At 41.8% G+C, this 18,457-nt stretch overlaps 1 protein-coding gene across 9 annotated transcripts in view; it reads right to left on the bottom strand.

Moving 5' to 3' along the window:
- Positions 1-18,457, bottom strand: part of LOC131431782 (uncharacterized) — a 133,949-nt gene that overhangs the window by 8,198 nt on the left and 107,294 nt on the right. For all 9 annotated transcript variants that reach the window (XM_058597668.1, XM_058597669.1, XM_058597664.1 and 6 more), the window contains 2 exons: positions 14,499-14,613; positions 12,697-14,418 (listed from right to left, as the gene is read on the bottom strand). In XM_058597668.1, the coding sequence (XP_058453651.1) occupies positions 12,697-14,418; positions 14,499-14,613 (1,837 nt within the window). The remainder of the gene's footprint in view (positions 1-12,696; positions 14,419-14,498; positions 14,614-18,457) is intronic.

Raw genomic sequence — 18,457 nt, 5'->3', positions numbered from 1 at the left:
TTACCATAGAGATGAACCTTGAAGCCGTAACTTTTCCTATTCCAATTGCACTTATCCAGGAACCGGAAGCGGGATCCGGATAAAATTCAGCAGATATATGACACCATAAGAGCTTACATTTTATCAGGAATCAGAACAAATTGGCTCAAGTGCCACGTTCCCCTTGATATTTGGAGATTTGTGCCTTGCCATAAATTTCTTTTCAGCATCATTTTCCCGATATATAAGATGGAAGGATTGAAGGGAAATGATAAGGTTTGGACTAGGAGGATGGGGAAAATTGACGACACAAAACAGCAAAAAGCAGAAGTAAATTCTGCACCACTAAGGTATGCTGAAAAATCTACCGGGGATCACATTTAGTGAAGGCAGAAGTAAATTCTGAACCTCTACGAGGTCCCGAACAGTCTGCTGTAAAACCTATTGTGTTTGTTACTATGTGCATTCTTTCTGATGACCGATGCACAGTTAATAAAACCTCCAACCCCCGAGAGGATTTAGAGATTTTACAAAAGCGAAGCCATTCTGCACTCCCGGAAGAATGCAGAACGATTCGCAGTATGAACGAGCAGAAGAAAATTCGGCACCCCACAAAGGATGCCAAACAATCTGCTAAACCTTATTTAAGGTGAATAAAGAAAGGATTCATTCACTCCAGGAAGAACGATAAACCCCTCTGACTATAGCCCCTTATCACATTGAGTGAGAAACGAGAGAACATCCCTTTGCTGGCATGTTTGGATGCAGCCCAAGAACGAATCTTGTGCTTTATTCAACTAGTTGAAAGTGGTAAAGCTGGTTTCGGACCAACGAAATCATTCGTTGCACCAGCTCTAGCCAACTCATCAGCCCATTCATTTCCAGTAATACCAGAATGGCCGGGTACCTATAAGAAGTAAACAGCATTTGAAATACTAAGGTCTTCAATTTGAGTTCGACATGCGATCACCAGATTCGACCATGAATCGTTCGAACTGAGTGCTTTTAAAGCTGCCTGACTGTCGGAACAAAATCAATTCGTTTACCACAGATCCTCTGCTGAAGTGCCGATTGTATTCCACACAGAATCGCGTAGATTTCTGCTTCGAACACAGTACAGTATTTACCAAGTGAATGAGACTGCTCTAGCCTCATTTTACGACAGTAGACACCAGCACCAGCATGACCATTCAACAGGGAACCGTCCGTATAACAAACTATGTATTCAGTAAGTTGTCGTTCCAAATAAACAACCATTCCTCACGAAGAGGATAGCTCACATTGAATGTTTTGAAAGGAAAACTGCATGTGAGAGTTAGGTCACTAGGAGCGATACTCATCCCAGGTAACCATTTGAGACCACAAGCGAGTGTGGCTAGTAGCATAGTCTATAGGGTTACTGTTCCAAAGCCATGTAACCTTAAGACAGTATGCACAAGATAATGTTTCTTGTTTTATGAACAAGTGTAGTGGTTTAATGCACAGTAACGCCTCTAGAGCAGCAGTAGGAGTTGTCGTGAATGCTCCTGTCATCGCCATTAGGACCATCCTTTGGAGATGATTTAGCTTTGACTGAACTGTCGCAACTTCTTCTTTCTGCCACTATATAAGACATCCGTATGCTAAAATTGGTCTAACGATAGTTGTGTAGATCCAATGAATGTATCTGGGTTTGAGTCCCCATGATTTTCCAAAAGCTCGTCTACATTGATCGAAAGCCATGCAAGCTCTTTTAATCCTGAAGTCAATGTGAGCAGACCAATTCAGTTTTGAATCAAGAATAACTCCGACGTATTTAACTTGATCAACCAGAGTGACCTCTGAACCGAAGAACTGTAACGGACGAGCTCCTGTGATCATCCTACGACGCCATTCAGTCCTCGGCACGGAAATACACTTGACTTAGAAGTTCCTATTTTTGTGGCCTTTTACGACATGGAACAGGAAACCTGTGGATCAATTCTTGGTAGAAAATAATTCCGCCGGATGCCACACGGCTTTCCTGTTTAGTGGACTTATACCACCGGTACAGGTGGACCGTAGCATTATTCTTAGGCAGTTGGGAAACCGCTACCGACACTACACGGCTATCTAGGTTGCTCAGAAAGGGAAGTTGACATTGATGGACAACTTCCATGGATACCTTGAAGCCGTAACTTTTCCTATTCCAATTGCACTTATCCAGGAACCGAAAGCGGGATCCGGATAAAATTCAGCAGATATATGACATCATAAGAGCTTACATTTTAACCCAAATTTGTTAAAAACAGACCAGCCGTCTTCGAGAAAGAAAAGGTGAGTTCCATTTTGGAATATGTGCTCACTATTTCCTATACTTCCGCAACCAGGCAGAATCTGGGGACCGGCAAAGCAAAAGTGAGTACTAATGACCAGCAACTAATATGGTTCATAAATTGAATTAGTTTTTAGCTCAATTTAGAAGTTTGAGTTCGTTTTTTGCATCGTCACTCTAACCAACGGTTTGAAAGGTTACGCACTCATTGCCCTATAACTCCGGAACCGAAAGCAGGATCATGATAAAATTTGAAATATTTTTATAGTACTGGTCTACATTTGAATTTAAGTTCGTGGAAATCGGTCTAGTCGTCACTGAGAAATTGAAGTTAGGTCCATTTTAAAGGTTTTGACTACTATTTCCTGAACTGGAAACTGAGAACCATTATAAATCGAGGTTTTCCGGTCATCTAGTAGCAAGACCTACAAACTATAATTTTAAGCGAATTTTAATAACAGTTCATCAAATAGTCTTTGTTACTCCAGGCTTGCTCAAACAAATCAAAATGAAGTCGGTGTGTCATTTCATGCGTTTATATTCAATCATAAGCCATCATCATAACCTCACTCAACTGTACTTTCCTCCTCCTTTCCCTACATTCCTACCTTCTCGCTCAAAACTGGCCTGCTCTTCGCACTCTTTCTCTATTTTTCCATCCTCTACAAATCATAACCTCACAATATCTTCCTTCCTCCACCGTTTCTAAATTCTTCACTTTCCTCAGCGTTATCTCATAATATTTACAATAGTGATTTTCTACTCGCGGTACCGGAGACTTGTGAACTTAGCCTATTGATCATCTCAATTACGTCGCCATTTTGCCAACAGCGAACACACAATGGCTGCTCTCTTCCGGCGATCGATCAGCTGCAGCTCAATGACGTCGCTCGTTCCGTCAGCATTCACTCGCCGGTATCCAACGCCGCGAGTTGCACACTGAGTCCGGCCACGGTACTTTTCTCGATCCGTATGCGTCAGCTAACTTTCCGCTTTGTCCACCGTCAACAATGCTCGAATCAAACGAGAGGGTCAGTCCACCAAACTTGAAGTACGAGAATCGTTGTCTGTCCGCGCGCCGCTTGGGTCGATGATAGCACGCCTGCCGACGCAATGAATTGAGCCGTCGCCGAAGAAATGCGAGGCGAACCAAAAACAACAAAACCCTGAAATAATGGCTATATTGAATCTTTTCGTGACCACCCTCTTTGGTGAGTTATTACCCTTTCGGGGTGTCCGTTAATATGCTTGGTGCCCGCCGATTCGCGTTTGGGGTCTTGCTCTTTCCTAGCGCTAGATTTGTTTTAACAGCGTCGCAGTCGTTTTCCTACCCCGTTCGTTAGCTGGTGTCCTCTTGCTAGTCGTTGTGGACGGATCTTCGAGCTGTAATCGACGATTGCAATAGTTTTGGATGGTTTGAGCGAACCAGCACATACCTGTTTACGGCCACGTTTTCAGATTATGTAGAATGGCCGATAGCGGCGAATTGTTTCGTGTCACTGCGGAGTGAATTTGACGTCCGCCTCCGATGACTGATTGAGCCGAATGTGGATGTTCTTTGCTTTTCCCTTTCTGTGCTATTTGACGTTTGTGCGGAAGCTAGTGTTCGCATGTTTTGCATCGTGCGTTTGCCGAGGAAGCGGTTCGTAAACAAGCAGTGATGCCAGGGTTGCTGGCCTGTGTGTTATTATCTTGTTCAATTTGTGTTGTTGGCTGACGAATGAGATTAGACTTTCGATGGAGGGAATCGGTGGTGCTATTACCCGCTAAATACTATTACTATTTGTTATTTATTTTGTTTTTAATAGTGCTAACTATTGAATATGCTAAATGAACTGATCACAAACGCAACACAACCTTACCACAGATACAGAGTTTTTTGTGAGCGTCGATAGGCAGCTCACAAAAAACTCTTAGACTCATTTCTTCAAGAAATTTCATAGAGATAGAACAGATCCAAATGTTACCGACTTGGGTAGACCCCAAAATAGTGATAACTATATCATAACTAATATACGCAAGCCTTGTAGCTCGCCAGATCTAAGAGCTCAACTTTAAGCTAACTAACTAACAAACAAACATAACGGCAGCAAGTTCTGCCAAAGGTGATCTGAACGCCCACTAATGAGCAAAGGTCTCTACGCTAGTTCTTGTCCCATCTTCTGTGCTTCGTCGCTCCTGTGGTTCGACACTCATTAGATCTATACTAGTTCTAGAATGCAAATAGAACTAGAAATCTTACATGTAACGAAAATTACTACTAAATGTTGGCTAATCTTTGAACGATTAGAGGGCTAATCTTAAATGCGCGTCGAGTAAAGGAAGCATTTCCGCGACCTAAATCACTATGAGCCCTGAAAAGAGGTTTTACCGCGCCTCCCGATCGCGTTGTTTTTGTTAGATTTCATAGTGATCCCCATGCAAAAGAATACCATCTCGTTCAAGACCTAAGCCTGAGATAAAGACCTATCGCAATGATTGTTGGTAGATCAAACAATGTGTGGTTAGACCGTGTTCGTCAGAGATTCTGAAGTGCTGGTCCATTTAAGTGCAAGGATTAGCGAGGTTTCGATTTTTGATTTAGGTCCTCGAGCCATTGCCGAAATACGTGTGTGAACGGCACATTGCTCATCGTCGTCAGCTCCTTGCTCGCCGATTGCATAGCTGAATTATGTAATTCCTTGTCCAAATGATTACCGCCGAACGAGGACTTCCGATGCAAAATAACACCGTGGTGTGTCAGCCACAGTTTGGCGTGTTTTATTTTCGTGGTTGGCAACTTTTGTTGCTTACATAGCTGATGTACAACTTTACTAGTCCGGTTTTATGTCTTTGGCATGATACTGTCCTTGTTTACCATCGCTGACATCTTCTAGCCTGTAAACATTGCAACCTAGAACTTTCACTACCGTAGCTGGGACGAATTTCGAGTCGAGCTTCCGATTAGTGTGATTGACCTTCGACGATTGCGTAAATGTTCGCCGCCAAACGAGGTCACCCGTCTTGAACGTGATCGTTCTTGTTCTCAGATTGTATCGTTGTTTGGTTTTCTCATAATTGTTTTTTATGCGTTGCGTGATGAACTCGTGAATGCGACGGATCGAAGATAGCCGTACATCTTGCGCTACTTTGGGATCATCTGGTGTGTTTAAGTCTTGCTGCGTGTACAGATCTGTGTGTAAGATGAGTTCTCGGCCAAAGTTTGCATAATGTGGACTGACTCCAGTTGCTTCGTGCTTGGCACTATTGATGGCAGCCGCGATGGCCTGTAGATTTTCGTCCCAACCGCGATGGTCTTCATCTAGCAGGGCTCGAATGCACGTGATTAATACTCTATTCACTCTCTCCGCATTATTTACCATAGGGCAATAAAAGGCCGTCCTCATGTGGATAATTTTGTGTTTGGAAATCCAGGACTTGAATGCGACTGATAGGAATTGCTTCCCATTGTCTGAAAGAATAATTCGTGGCCTTGAGTAACGTAGACAGACATATTGTTCTAGGAACTCCACCATTTTGGCTGAATCCGCTGATCTCATGGGGTGTACTACGACGTATTTTGTCACCCAGTCCACCACAACCAGCATCACTGTGTTTCCCGAGCGTGAACGAGTGAATGGGCCTACAAAATCAATTGAAACTAACTCCCAGGGGACACGGGCTGGTTTAGGTCCTCCCATGTTCGGCATCATGGTTCTATTCGGTGCTTTGCTAGCCTTGCATATCTCGCATCCTCTAACGTATCGTGCTATGTCTTCCATCATCTTAGGCCAATAGAAGTGGGTTTGCAACTTCTGCCATGTCTTTTGAAAGCCCAGATGCGCTCCTGATGTTGAGTCATGGAATTTTGCGATTACTTCTATTCGTTGGTTCAGCGGTACAACCTTTTTCCATTTATGTGTTAGTGCACCTTCCCCATTTTTACTGCTACAATTTTTATACAGTTCTTGGTTTACCATACGAAAGTCTGGATATTTGTCGCTCTGCTGTTCGACCCGTTTAGTGAGTTTGTGGTACCAATCATCGTCTGAAGCATCCGCCGCAAATTTGAATGTGTTCACGATTCTGGACAACGCATCCGGTACTACATTGATTTCTCCCTTCCTATATTTTATTTCAAAGTCGAATGCATTCAGCCTTAGTATCCAGCGACTCATGAGCGCCGTCGGGTTTTTCATTGACCTTAGGTAGCTTAATGCCGAATGGTCACAATGCACGATGAATTTGGTGCCTTCTACATAGCCTCGAAATTTCTCTATTGCTCTGATCACGGCTAGACACTCTCGCTCGGTTACTGAATATTTTCGTTCTGAAGCCGACAGTTTCTGCGAGAAGTAAGCTACAGGGTGCTCTTTTTCTTCATGCTCCTGGGTTAATACTGCACCAATGGCCACGTCACTTGCGTCACATGCAATCGAGAATTTTTTCGTATAATCGGGCATGACTAGAACTGGCGCTGATACGAGTGCTGATTTTAGTTTCAGTAAAGCTTCTTCTGCTTCTCTGGTCCACTTGAACTTGGTTTTAGTCTTGGTTAGCTCCGTTAACGGTGCAGCGATCCGAGAGAAGTTCGCAATGAACCTTCGGTACCAATTGCACATTCCTAAAAACCTCTGTACCTCCTTCCTGCACTGTGGAACTGGAAAATGTACTATACACTCGATTTTGTCTTGGTCTACATTCCATCCGTTTTTATTTAAAACATACCCGAGGTACTTGATCTCCTCGAGACAAAATCTGGATTTTTCAGCCGAAATCGTGAGTCCTGCTTCCGTTAACCGCTTTGCAACTTTGTCCAGCATCTCAATGTGCTCGCTGAAGGTCCGGGAACAGATGATAATGTCATCCAGATAATGGAAGACATGTGGCTCTAGGTCCGCAAAAAGATGGGTCATCAGTCGAGCCAAGGCCTGGCTTGCCGTGCAGAGGCCAAACGGTACCACTTTAAATTGAAAGTGCCCTCTTTGTGGAACCGTGAATGCTGTCAATGGACGAGAATTCGGTTCTAAAGGTAATTGCCAGAAGGCATCTTTTAGGTCGATCGCTGAGATGAATGTGCACCCGCTGAGATTGTTCATTATCGCTGAAATCTGTGGAATCGGGTACCCCTCGTTTACCATCACCGAGTTCAAATGACGGGCATCCAGACACACGCGATACTGACCAGTCTTTTTCTTGACGGCTACTAAGGGATTATTCCATGGTGAGAACAGCGCCTCTTCTATTACATCGAGCTCCAGCATCCGGTCGATCTCCTTATTGATCTCTTCCAGTACGTATTTAGACATAGGATAGTATCGTTGCTTTCGTGGTTTGGCGTCACCGATATCGATGCGGTGAGTGTAGCGGTCAGTCCTTCCAAGTCTCCCTGGTTCAGCTTTTGGAAAACGGTCAACGACTCGTTTTAGGCTAATCACTTCTTCCTCCGATAGTTGCTTTCTTTTTTCGAATGGCTGGCTAATCTCTGGTTCGAGTTCTAGGTTTGCTGAACAACAAACTGGTTTGATGTTAAACGCATTCCAGAAATTCATGCCAAATATTACACAAGTTGGCATCGTAGGAAGAATTAACATTGCTATGACTTCGTTCTTCTTGTTATACGCTATTGGTAAACGTACCACCGACTGAATTCGGTGCTCCGTACCATCCACTGTTTTAATGCCTCCCGCAAGTGCGACCTTCTGCAGCCCTAGCTCTTGCACTATTTTCACGTTATCTCCACCAAGAATGGAGCAGTTAGCTCCACTATCGAGCAATCCGGTTATGTGTTTGCCGAGCACCTGCACTAGAGCGTGAGGCCGATTGTCATTTTCGGGGTTTATGATTAAGGAACTAATTTGAATTAAATCTATTATCGTAGAGGGATCGTGGAGATACCGCGAGGATTCTATTCCCTCTGTTATTTGTTCCCCGCCAGTACGTTTTCCGGCCGTTGAAGACAAGTCGGGCAGTTCCGAAGTGAGTAACCTTTTTGTCCACAGCGGTAGCAGAACAATATTGCTTGAGGTTTGTCGCAATCCATAAATCGGTGACCCTCTGCATCACAATTCCAGCAAATCTGACATCTTGCCGATGGCGCTACACTCGATGCTTTCCGCGTGTTATTTTGGTTCTCAGATGTGGTTTGTTGTGACTGTTGATTTATTGACGGTTTTTCTGTCGCTTCTCGACGGTCAAATCTCAGCCTCAGCGCGTTGACTTGCTGTAGTATTGTATCCATCCTCTGATTCAGATTGTCTTCTTCAGGTATTGGTTGCTCTCCATATGCTCCCTGGGATGATTGTGAAGTGTATTCTATCTGGTTTTGCATATGTTCTGCCTCTAATGCATGCACTCTCCCAAAACGCTGCAGTGGTTGCCGCTGTTTTGTGTAGCCTGGTGTACCTAGAGAAGGTTCTATCAATGCTTCTTGTGGAAAGGAGAAGTGTCGTTGCTGCTGTTGCAGTTTTTTGAGTTCGTCGAGTTCTTTACATGCCTGCACCAGTGAGTGAATGGAGTGTTGCGATGCAGCAATTGGCGCGTACGTTGTATTCATATTCTTCTTTATAATAAATAGTTTTTCTAAATTGCTCATTGGAGGGTCAACATATTGGAACAGAATGGAGATATCTTGATAGAACTTGTTGAAAGATTCATTTTCACCCTGCAACCGGTGGTATGCCTCTGCTCTTAGAATGTATGCGTAGTTGGTCGGTAGAAACTCGTGTCTGATCAGGCGCTTGAAGTCTTCCCATGTTGCTAGTTGCCCAGACGGGTAGAGGTTGCTGTACCAATTCAAGGCGTCATCCATTAATAAATGCTTGACGTTTCTTAACAGTATGTCATTGCCGATTTCCTCTGATGCAGCAAAAGTTTCAACTCGTTGCAAAAATGTGTTAAGCGATGATCCATCCTTCTCCCCTTTGTACCTGAATGGCCAGTTATGGATTGCCTTCAGCGTTCTTCTTTCCTCCAGTAAGGGCCTCGGTGTATTTTCATGCTGTAGATGATTCAAACGTCCCATTAACTCGTCACGTATTAGGTGATTTCGTTCTCTTACATAGCCTTCCTGTACTCTTGGGTGTACGTAAGGTGGTGGTGGCATGCTGCTGAATATGGGGTCCCGCATGCTCGATTCTCCATGTCCATAATACCTATTGTTCTGTGTCGGGTTAGGACCTAAAATGTTCGCTCCTCTTCCACGATACGAGCGCTGGGTTTGAAATGACTTTATTCCCGTTTCGTTTTCATGTCGTGTTGAGTTACTCCGAGGTGTAGCTGTAGCTGATGCATCTGCCAAGCTGCTCATGTCCCTGGATTGCTGCTGAGCTGCTTGTGGCGCTTGGTTTGCAGTTACCGATTGGTTTATGGGGTCTCCGTTGACGTCGAATCCCCGAAGGTTGGCTTCTGCAGACGTGGACATTTGACGAGTATCTTTTGGAATGGCACCCGTATTATCTTTTCTCGCACCATCACTGTTCACAGCTTGTTCACCACTTTTCTGGGAATTACCCAAAACATCATCTATATCTTCTAACGAAAATTGCACTAATAAAGAAAGAGTTGCGTGTGTCTCTTTCAGATCTTCCGGTGGTTCCACGATGGCTAGTCTTTCACGGTAATGTGTTAAACGGGATAGTATTATCCGAACACTCGGAAGATCGCCGCGTTTTAACGCACTTTGCATTTCTGGCATCAATTCGCGTACCCGAATTTGACATTGACTGATATTATCTGCCGAGTCCATCACATGAGCGGAACTATTATAAATGGTTCCTCTGATTTCATCTTCTTGCATGAGCGCCCGTAAGCGAACGGATCTTGCTCTGCGAGGAAGTACGCCGAGATTATTCACGTGGCGCAACGCCAATTCATACCAAATCTCTTCTTCTGTCAGGCTTGATGGATCCATGATCCTTAAGGTCTATGATTAGCCAACTAAACAAAAGCAATTGAGTTGCAAAATCAGCAACCTAATGCAATACTCTTGGATCGTGCCAAAATTCTATTTTCTTTAAAATCCAAAAACAAACACTAAACAAACTATTAAATATGCATAAACCACAGATTAAAATGGTTCGTTTTGTTGGGCGCCATTATTACTCCAGGCTTGCTCAAACAAATCAAAATGAAGTCGGTGTGTCATTTCATGCGTTTATATTCAATCATAAGCCATCATCATAACCTCACTCAACTGTACTTTCCTCCTCCTTTCCCTACATTCCTACCTTCTCGCTCAAAACTGGCCTGCTCTTCGCACTCTTTCTCTATTTTTCCATCCTCTACAAATCATAACCTCACAATATCTTCCTTCCTCCACCGTTTCTAAATTCTTCACTTTCCTCAGCGTTATCTCATAATATTTACAATAGTGATTTTCTACTCGCGGTACCGGAGACTTGTGAACTTAGCCTATTGATCATCTCAATTACGTCGCCATTTTGCCAACAGCGAACACACAATGGCTGCTCTCTTCCGGCGATCGATCAGCTGCAGCTCAATGACGTCGCTCGTTCCGTCAGCATTCACTCGCCGGTATCCAACGCCGCGAGTTGCACACTGAGTCCGGCCACGGTACTTTTCTCGATCCGTATGCGTCAGCTAACTTTCCGCTTTGTCCACCGTCAACAATGCTCGAATCAAACGAGAGGGTCAGTCCACCAAACTTGAAGTACGAGAATCGTTGTCTGTCCGCGCGCCGCTTGGGTCGATGATAGCACGCCTGCCGACGCAATGAATTGAGCCGTCGCCGAAGAAATGCGAGGCGAACCAAAAACAACAAAACCCTGAAATAATGGCTATATTGAATCTTTTCGTGACCACCCTCTTTGGTGAGTTATTACCCTTTCGGGGTGTCCGTTAATATGCTTGGTGCCCGCCGATTCGCGTTTGGGGTCTTGCTCTTTCCTAGCGCTAGATTTGTTTTAACAGCGTCGCAGTCGTTTTCCTACCCCGTTCGTTAGCTGGTGTCCTCTTGCTAGTCGTTGTGGACGGATCTTCGAGCTGTAATCGACGATTGCAATAGTTTTGGATGGTTTGAGCGAACCAGCACATACCTGTTTACGGCCACGTTTTCAGATTATGTAGAATGGCCGATAGCGGCGAATTGTTTCGTGTCACTGCGGAGTGAATTTGACGTCCGCCTCCGATGACTGATTGAGCCGAATGTGGATGTTCTTTGCTTTTCCCTTTCTGTGCTATTTGACGTTTGTGCGGAAGCTAGTGTTCGCATGTTTTGCATCGTGCGTTTGCCGAGGAAGCGGTTCGTAAACAAGCAGTGATGCCAGGGTTGCTGGCCTGTGTGTTATTATCTTGTTCAATTTGTGTTGTTGGCTGACGAATGAGATTAGACTTTCGATGGAGGGAATCGGTGGTGCTATTACCCGCTAAATACTATTACTATTTGTTATTTATTTTGTTTTTAATAGTGCTAACTATTGAATATGCTAAATGAACTGATCACAAACGCAACATCTTTTCTGAAAAACAGGCATGGAATTGAAATTTTTACTCTAATTAGCCTGTAATTTCGGAACCAGAAGTCGAATGAAGATCTAGGAGTTTCCTATGAGATTTTACAAACTTTTATTTGAATACAAATTTATAAGAATCGGATCAACCATCTCCGAGAAAAATTAGTACACATATTTTCATTTTTTGGCATTTTTTTTTTCAATAATATTCCGAAATTTTGAATGGAATCACAAGACCTTTCATTTGAATCTATGCTTCGAGAAACCGGTCAAGTCGTCTCTGGAAAATCGAAGTGAGTTCCTTTTTTAAGTTTTTGCCTACTATTTCCAGTACTTCCGGAGCCGGGAACTGAGAGCTGGTATAACTAAACCGTCATTCGCCCTTATTCTGAATAACGTCGTATCGTTTTTTCCCTCGTATTTCATTTGTATTCCCCATAACACTAGCAAAATCAAAGGTAGCTATGATTCGATCGAACCGCATTCGATCGAAAAATCAATACGTCGTTATTCAGAATAAGGGCGATTATTTGGACATTGTACTATTTTCAGGAGTCTGCATGCTCGTTGCATTTCACGTGGATTAGTTATGCCATTCTTTTTGGAAGTAACAGAGAGCGGGTTTGATCACTCCGATGTAAAACTTCCCATTTTAGAAAAATGGTTCTAGAACAAAAGTTCTAAACTACAGAAAACGCAAGAGATTCTTCATTGGTACTGGAGATTTTAGAACACAAGAGTTACAAAAATTCCCAATCAGAAAATTGTTGAATAGAAGAAAATTCTAACCCACAATTGCTAAAACTTGCATTTTATACAATTATCAAGATAGTTTCCTAACTTTGCAATGGTTAAGAATTCCTCTCAAAAAAGTTAGTTAACATTGTTTCCCCCAACTAAAATCATTCAACAGCGATCACTTGTAAGTGGAAACGCAAAGTCAAATTTTACCATCATGTTGACATCACTCACCTGAAAGTACCGTCCAAGTATCTTAATTTTTTTCGTACTTTTGCTGTGACTTTCGGAACCATTCAATGCCTTTGCCAATTCCACGACAATTTCGATATCATCTCCCGCCGAGCCTCTCTTGCTGTCCACTGTCGGTACATCCACGCTAGGAGTCGAAGTATTCGAGGACGGTTGCTGCTTTTTGAAGGTGTGAAATATGCGAGCGCTGAAACCCTTGGGTTTGGTAGGATTAGTGCAGCTCCCGCTACTGCTGCCGCTGATATTCGTATTGCTATTACTGGTGGTATTCAGATGAGTATGGCTGTTCCCACAGTCGGCGGCATCTTCCGTGGGTTGATTATTGCTAGATTTCTTATTCGAAACATCTTCACTGTCACTAATTGCTGTATGTTGACTTGGTCTTTCCTCAGCGGAAATGTCACTTGGCACGGTAGTTGATATGGCACCAGCAGCCGCAGCAGCAGCAGCAGCCGAATGAGAGGTTTCCGATTCCTGCACTTCGGTAATTCGGTTCAAGGACTGACTTTCACGAAGGCGAGTTTCTACAGGTCTTCTTCGGCCACGGTGTCGTCGGAAGTCAACCTGTTGGGACGATTTTTGACGATTACCACTGCCATTTCGTTTCTCGGTGGAAGGTTGATTGCCGTTACCATCACCGGCATTACTGCTGCTGGCATCACTAATGATAGATCTTACGCAAGCCCCTGTCTGAGCACCGGAAGGGGCGGCTGCGTTTCCAGGGTCTTGCGAATCGCTGGAATCATCATGAGAATCCCTCCTCTGTGTTAGTGGTTTAACGGTGGAGTCCACAATTTTGTGAGCCCGCTTTTTTCTGTTTTCCGAATCATCATCGGATGCATCGGAGCTGCTGCAGGATGCCGTTCGAGATTTATTGAACTTCGTCCTTCGGTGAACGTTATTACCGGTACCAGCTTGGTGCTGATTTCGAGCATTGAATTGGTTTCTCACGGCAGGTCGGGGGGTAGTTGTTGTACTATCTGAACTTCCCACATCAGTTCCTTCTTCAAAGATTTCATTCAAGCAATTATTCGCACTGCTGAGTATAGTGTTTGACCTCGTTGGTGACGGCATCGTCTTGTACTTGGGTATATTCGAAGCGGTCACAATATTCAAACTAGGAATCGGAATAGTAATCGTTGAGCTATCCGTGAGAATTTTTGTGTTGACCAGTTCTACATCCTTGATGCTAGCAATGCATTTATCAAACGAATTAGCTCGAATGTTACCATCACCTATTTTTGCTAAATTAGGTTTTAGTATGGAAGTCTTTTTGGAGAAGTTGACACCAGTGCGTTTAATTTCCGGAACCTTCCGGTGTAACCCGCCACCAGCAATTCCGAGTCTATCTTTGGTACAGCTGTTTTCACTCGTTATCAACGTCACGTTTCCAATTCCACCGAATCCGCCTAACGTTGAAACCGCATTTTCCTTCGCCTCCGACTGTTGGTTCTGCTGCTGTTGCTGCTGCTGGTGCCGCATATGCTGTTGTTCCTGTTCTTTCACGTCGGCTAGTTTTTTTGCCTCCAATTTAACCCGTTCGGATTCCGCTATCCGATCTTGGACGGTAATGTTGATACGACCTTCGGACCGTGAACCCCGGCGGTTCAACGGCATGGATAGCTCCTCGTGACCAGCACCAGTAACATCATCCTCGTCGTCTTCTTCCTCCTGTACAATACTACACTTTCTGCTTCGACCGGTCTGGAAGAAGCAAAAAAAAGAAAGAAAAATACGGAGTCAGCATTTTTTTCTGTCAATCTACGGTTTTATGGTGAGATTACCTGGCCCGGTTCGGTGCATGGCGTACGAGGCACACTCAAGTGCATCCCAAGCTTTGATGGTAGCATATTGTCCTCCTTAAAATCATCCTCGGAATCTTTCTTGAAAGCTTGCAGTCTGCAATAATTATATTGGTCGGGGATTTTTTTTTGTGAGTTTGTTTATTTTCTTTGGATGCATAACATGCTATTGCTAAGTTTATCTTGCGACAAAAAGATAAATATAATGTAAATTTTGTTTAACCCTAAAACGTTCTATAATCTACGTTAGTTTCAAATCTTTCCGTATGTTTAGTTACCAAACTTTTTGTTAGTTTATTGATCATTACAACATTAGGCCTAATTAATATTGTTGCCGAAGATTCAATCTATTATTCTTCTAGGTTGTGTTTGAAGTTTATTACGTTTCCAATATTGTTAGGCTCCTGTAAGAAGATCATCGTCGTGTTTAAGTACTAGGAGTGTAACAATAGAGTAGTTATGCGTTACAATTTGTACATGATGTTGTTGTTATTTACAGTTTGGACGCGCGAGAAAATGTGTTTATAATTAACAATGAACTGTCATAACCGCATATGAATGATGAATCCATGTGATGCACATGTATGATTTGAAAGGTAAATGAGAACACTAGAGGTTATCAAGATTTTCAACAACACGGTTGACGTGATCGATTCCCACATTCGTAGACGTGTATTTGAATTTAATCTAAATATTGTATTTGAAATAAATCAGTTACTTTTGTTTCAGTAAATTTTCAAAACAGCAATGGCGTCTTAACCAAATAAGATGATGTTTATTATCGTATCTCGATCCAGGCAGTCTTAAGATGCCTTTAATCCGAAGTATAAAAAACGGTTGCTTTGAACAAGTTACAGAACGAAACATCATGATTTATTGAAAAGCAAATCTAGTTAATGATCAAATGATGTCGGCTATGATGCTTCCGCGATCATATTCAATCACCATCACCAAATGTCAAATTATACTGCACAGAAAAAAATAATGAATTTTACAGGTGACAGAATTCCACAAACGATACAATTCACAACTACTCAATTTTTAAAATGACGCAATATTTCATTCGCACAGAATTTTACATGCTCAGAGTGTAATTTGCACTCGGCTACCAAGTGCCGCTGTATGGATTTATATTGATCAATTATTCAATGAACAGATATGAGCTCTGCGGTCCAGTCGAGTAAGCGATGTGCTTGTAATCTGATGTTTCTCTGTTCAAGTCGCGCTGTTGCTATTGATCTTTTGTTTTTTATTTCATTCGAATTCAAGACATGTAATTTTCAATTCACACAATGTTCCATATTCTTGAATATAAATTTATATGAAATACGACGCTCCATTTATGTGCATCTTATAAGATGTAAAATCACAAGACTTTTTCGAATTGTGTATGTTAGATCAACAGTATATGAAATTGATGTTGATTATGTAAACAACAATGTGTATGATATCGAACATAAAACAATGAATGGAAGATCCTAATATACCCTAAAAAAATGTGCAATACAAGAGTTAGCACACGCTTCTCTACAAACGCTACCGAGAATTATGTCGCAAATAACTCTGATAATCGATTAAAATTTAATTGATTGGTTCGAAAAATAATGCTCGAAAAATTCGAAAATTCCGACATCACTAGCCAGGTACGCAGTGGAGAGATTCATACAATCAAAGTAACCAATTCATTTTCTTATGTCGTTTTCGCTTGATGCCAAACCTACACTGATAAAAATTTGCACAATCGATTCATATGTAAACACATCTTCAATTTAATATGCTTTTTCATATCAATACATAGAAAAGCGATTTGATTCAAGATTTCAAGTGCAAATTCACTAAGATGCGAGATTAGATTATTTTTCTCTTAGCTTTGATGTGTTTTTCCTTTGGATGTGATGTGTTTTGCTATTGAATCGAACTACATGGTGTTTCATTTTCTAGTGGGAATGAGTACAGCACAAATGTATGTGCAAAACACTTGAATCGGTCAACTCTGTTTCAATTGAAATCTATGTGGAAAACTATGTGACATTCACATGAAATGCATATAGAATCTAGAGGTAACGATATATCTAATCGTTTTTAAGTGCATTTCATATAAACGTAGCATGATTTCCACTAAATAGCAACAGTTTTTACACTCATTTTATGAGTGAAGTGTTTATTTTCATAAAATTCATTTGTTCTACAAGTAGTGATAGATCGAATGCTTTGCACATGATGCCAGCGTGCAAATTATTTTCAGTGTAACCCAGTTTCCACCCTGACTGCTGTCAAACCGTTTGTTTGAAGTCAGTTTCAAACCTAGTTTCAACGTAATTGAACTGAAAATCGAGTCAGTTTCGAGCCTGATTATTATTTTGGGTTTGCTCACACCCTCGTTGCTAAGTGCGAATCCAACACAGTTTCGTGAGAAGTGTTTGTTTGATTAAACTACCCCAGGTTAGTTTCAGTTTTCTCAAGCGAAAACGACATTACAGTCGATAAGAGACATAAGAGTTTTGTTATATTTACTCGTGATCGGTAAAGTACAATTGAGTTATTTTTTTCCTCACGTAGGAGGGCAGTATTAAGTTTGGCACGTTGAATGACGACACAAATGAGCTGTCATCTTTGACAGCTATCGGAGGTTTGTTTTCACTGAAATAACAAGAAGCGCAATGGAATCTTACACGAATAACATGGAACAGAATGGAATGATACGGAATCAACATGTAAATAAATCACTGATAACTGTCAAACGATGTTCATTCAGCTTATTTTGTGAGGTCGTCAAAATGAATCAGCTAACCAACGGTGGCAAAAACTCACTTAAAAGATTCATTCTCTTCTACTAATCACCTCAGTGACTGCAGATACATGCAAAAATCAAAACTGCTTGTCAGAAATACCCAGGGTGTAATGTAATTTGTGTCCAGTTGTTGAAAAATTGGACAAGAATTGATCCAAAAAGGTTTAAATATATCATACGGAACTGACCTTCGATCGCAAGTAATGTGAAATTTCGAAGCATTATAGGATGTTTCAGAAAATCTAAGAACGATTATGATGCGCTTCTGCGTTGTTTTCTGATAACGTGACGATGATTAGTGATTACATTTCAAGCTGTAAATCTGAGCGTCTCAAGAGTCGGTGCATTTAGTTTGCACCAAAGTTGATAATATTTCCTCGAAAAATCGCTGTTCTCAACGTTTAACTGAACTACTTGGTGAAAATGCAAGGTATGAGCATCGGAGCAATCCGTAACGCGTTGCGAAAGTATGGTGAGGAGTTACTTTTCAGGACAAGAAAAATCAGGACGATTTACGATCAGAAAATCGCGCAAGCTTTCATCCGAAAAAAGGGGTGCTTCCATACGAGATGTGGCTAAAAAGCTGGGAATATTCAAGAGTACCGTCGTTCGATCCAACACACGAAATGGACTGACGGCTTCCAAAAAACAGAAAAAAACAAAAAGAAGTTAGAAACAAGCCGCATCTGTGAAGGCAAGAACTTTCTACGATAAATTTTCTGAAATCTCCGATATCTTCTGAAATCTTCCGATAACTTCTGAAATCTTCTGAAGTTTTCTGAAATCTTCTGAAGTTTTTTTAAAGTCTTCTAATTTTTTTATAACTGAATAACTAAATTTCTGAATTCGGCTGAATTATTCCGATTCTTTCTGTATTCTACCAAATTCCTTTGAAATTTTTTGAGACCTGACTGAAATCACCTGCTATTTTCTGAAATTTTATGTTTGCTTCAAGTTCTTCTAAAATATGTTGTAATATACTGATTGTTTCTAGGGACTTTTAGGATATTTTAGCTTTCCTAAAACTATCTTAAATTGTTTTTAATTTTCCGTGATTCTAGAAATATTTTGATGCTGTTTGAATCTTTTGAAACCTCTGAAATTTTTGGAAATACTCTGCTATTTTCTAAAATATTTTTATGGTTTCTAA

This window comes from Malaya genurostris, chromosome 2 (assembly GCF_030247185.1).
Source record: "Malaya genurostris strain Urasoe2022 chromosome 2, Malgen_1.1, whole genome shotgun sequence".
In the NCBI taxonomy this organism is placed as follows: domain Eukaryota; kingdom Metazoa; phylum Arthropoda; class Insecta; order Diptera; family Culicidae; genus Malaya; species Malaya genurostris.
Note: the sequence above shows the minus strand (reverse complement) of the source record. Positions and strands in the feature narration are given on the sequence as shown.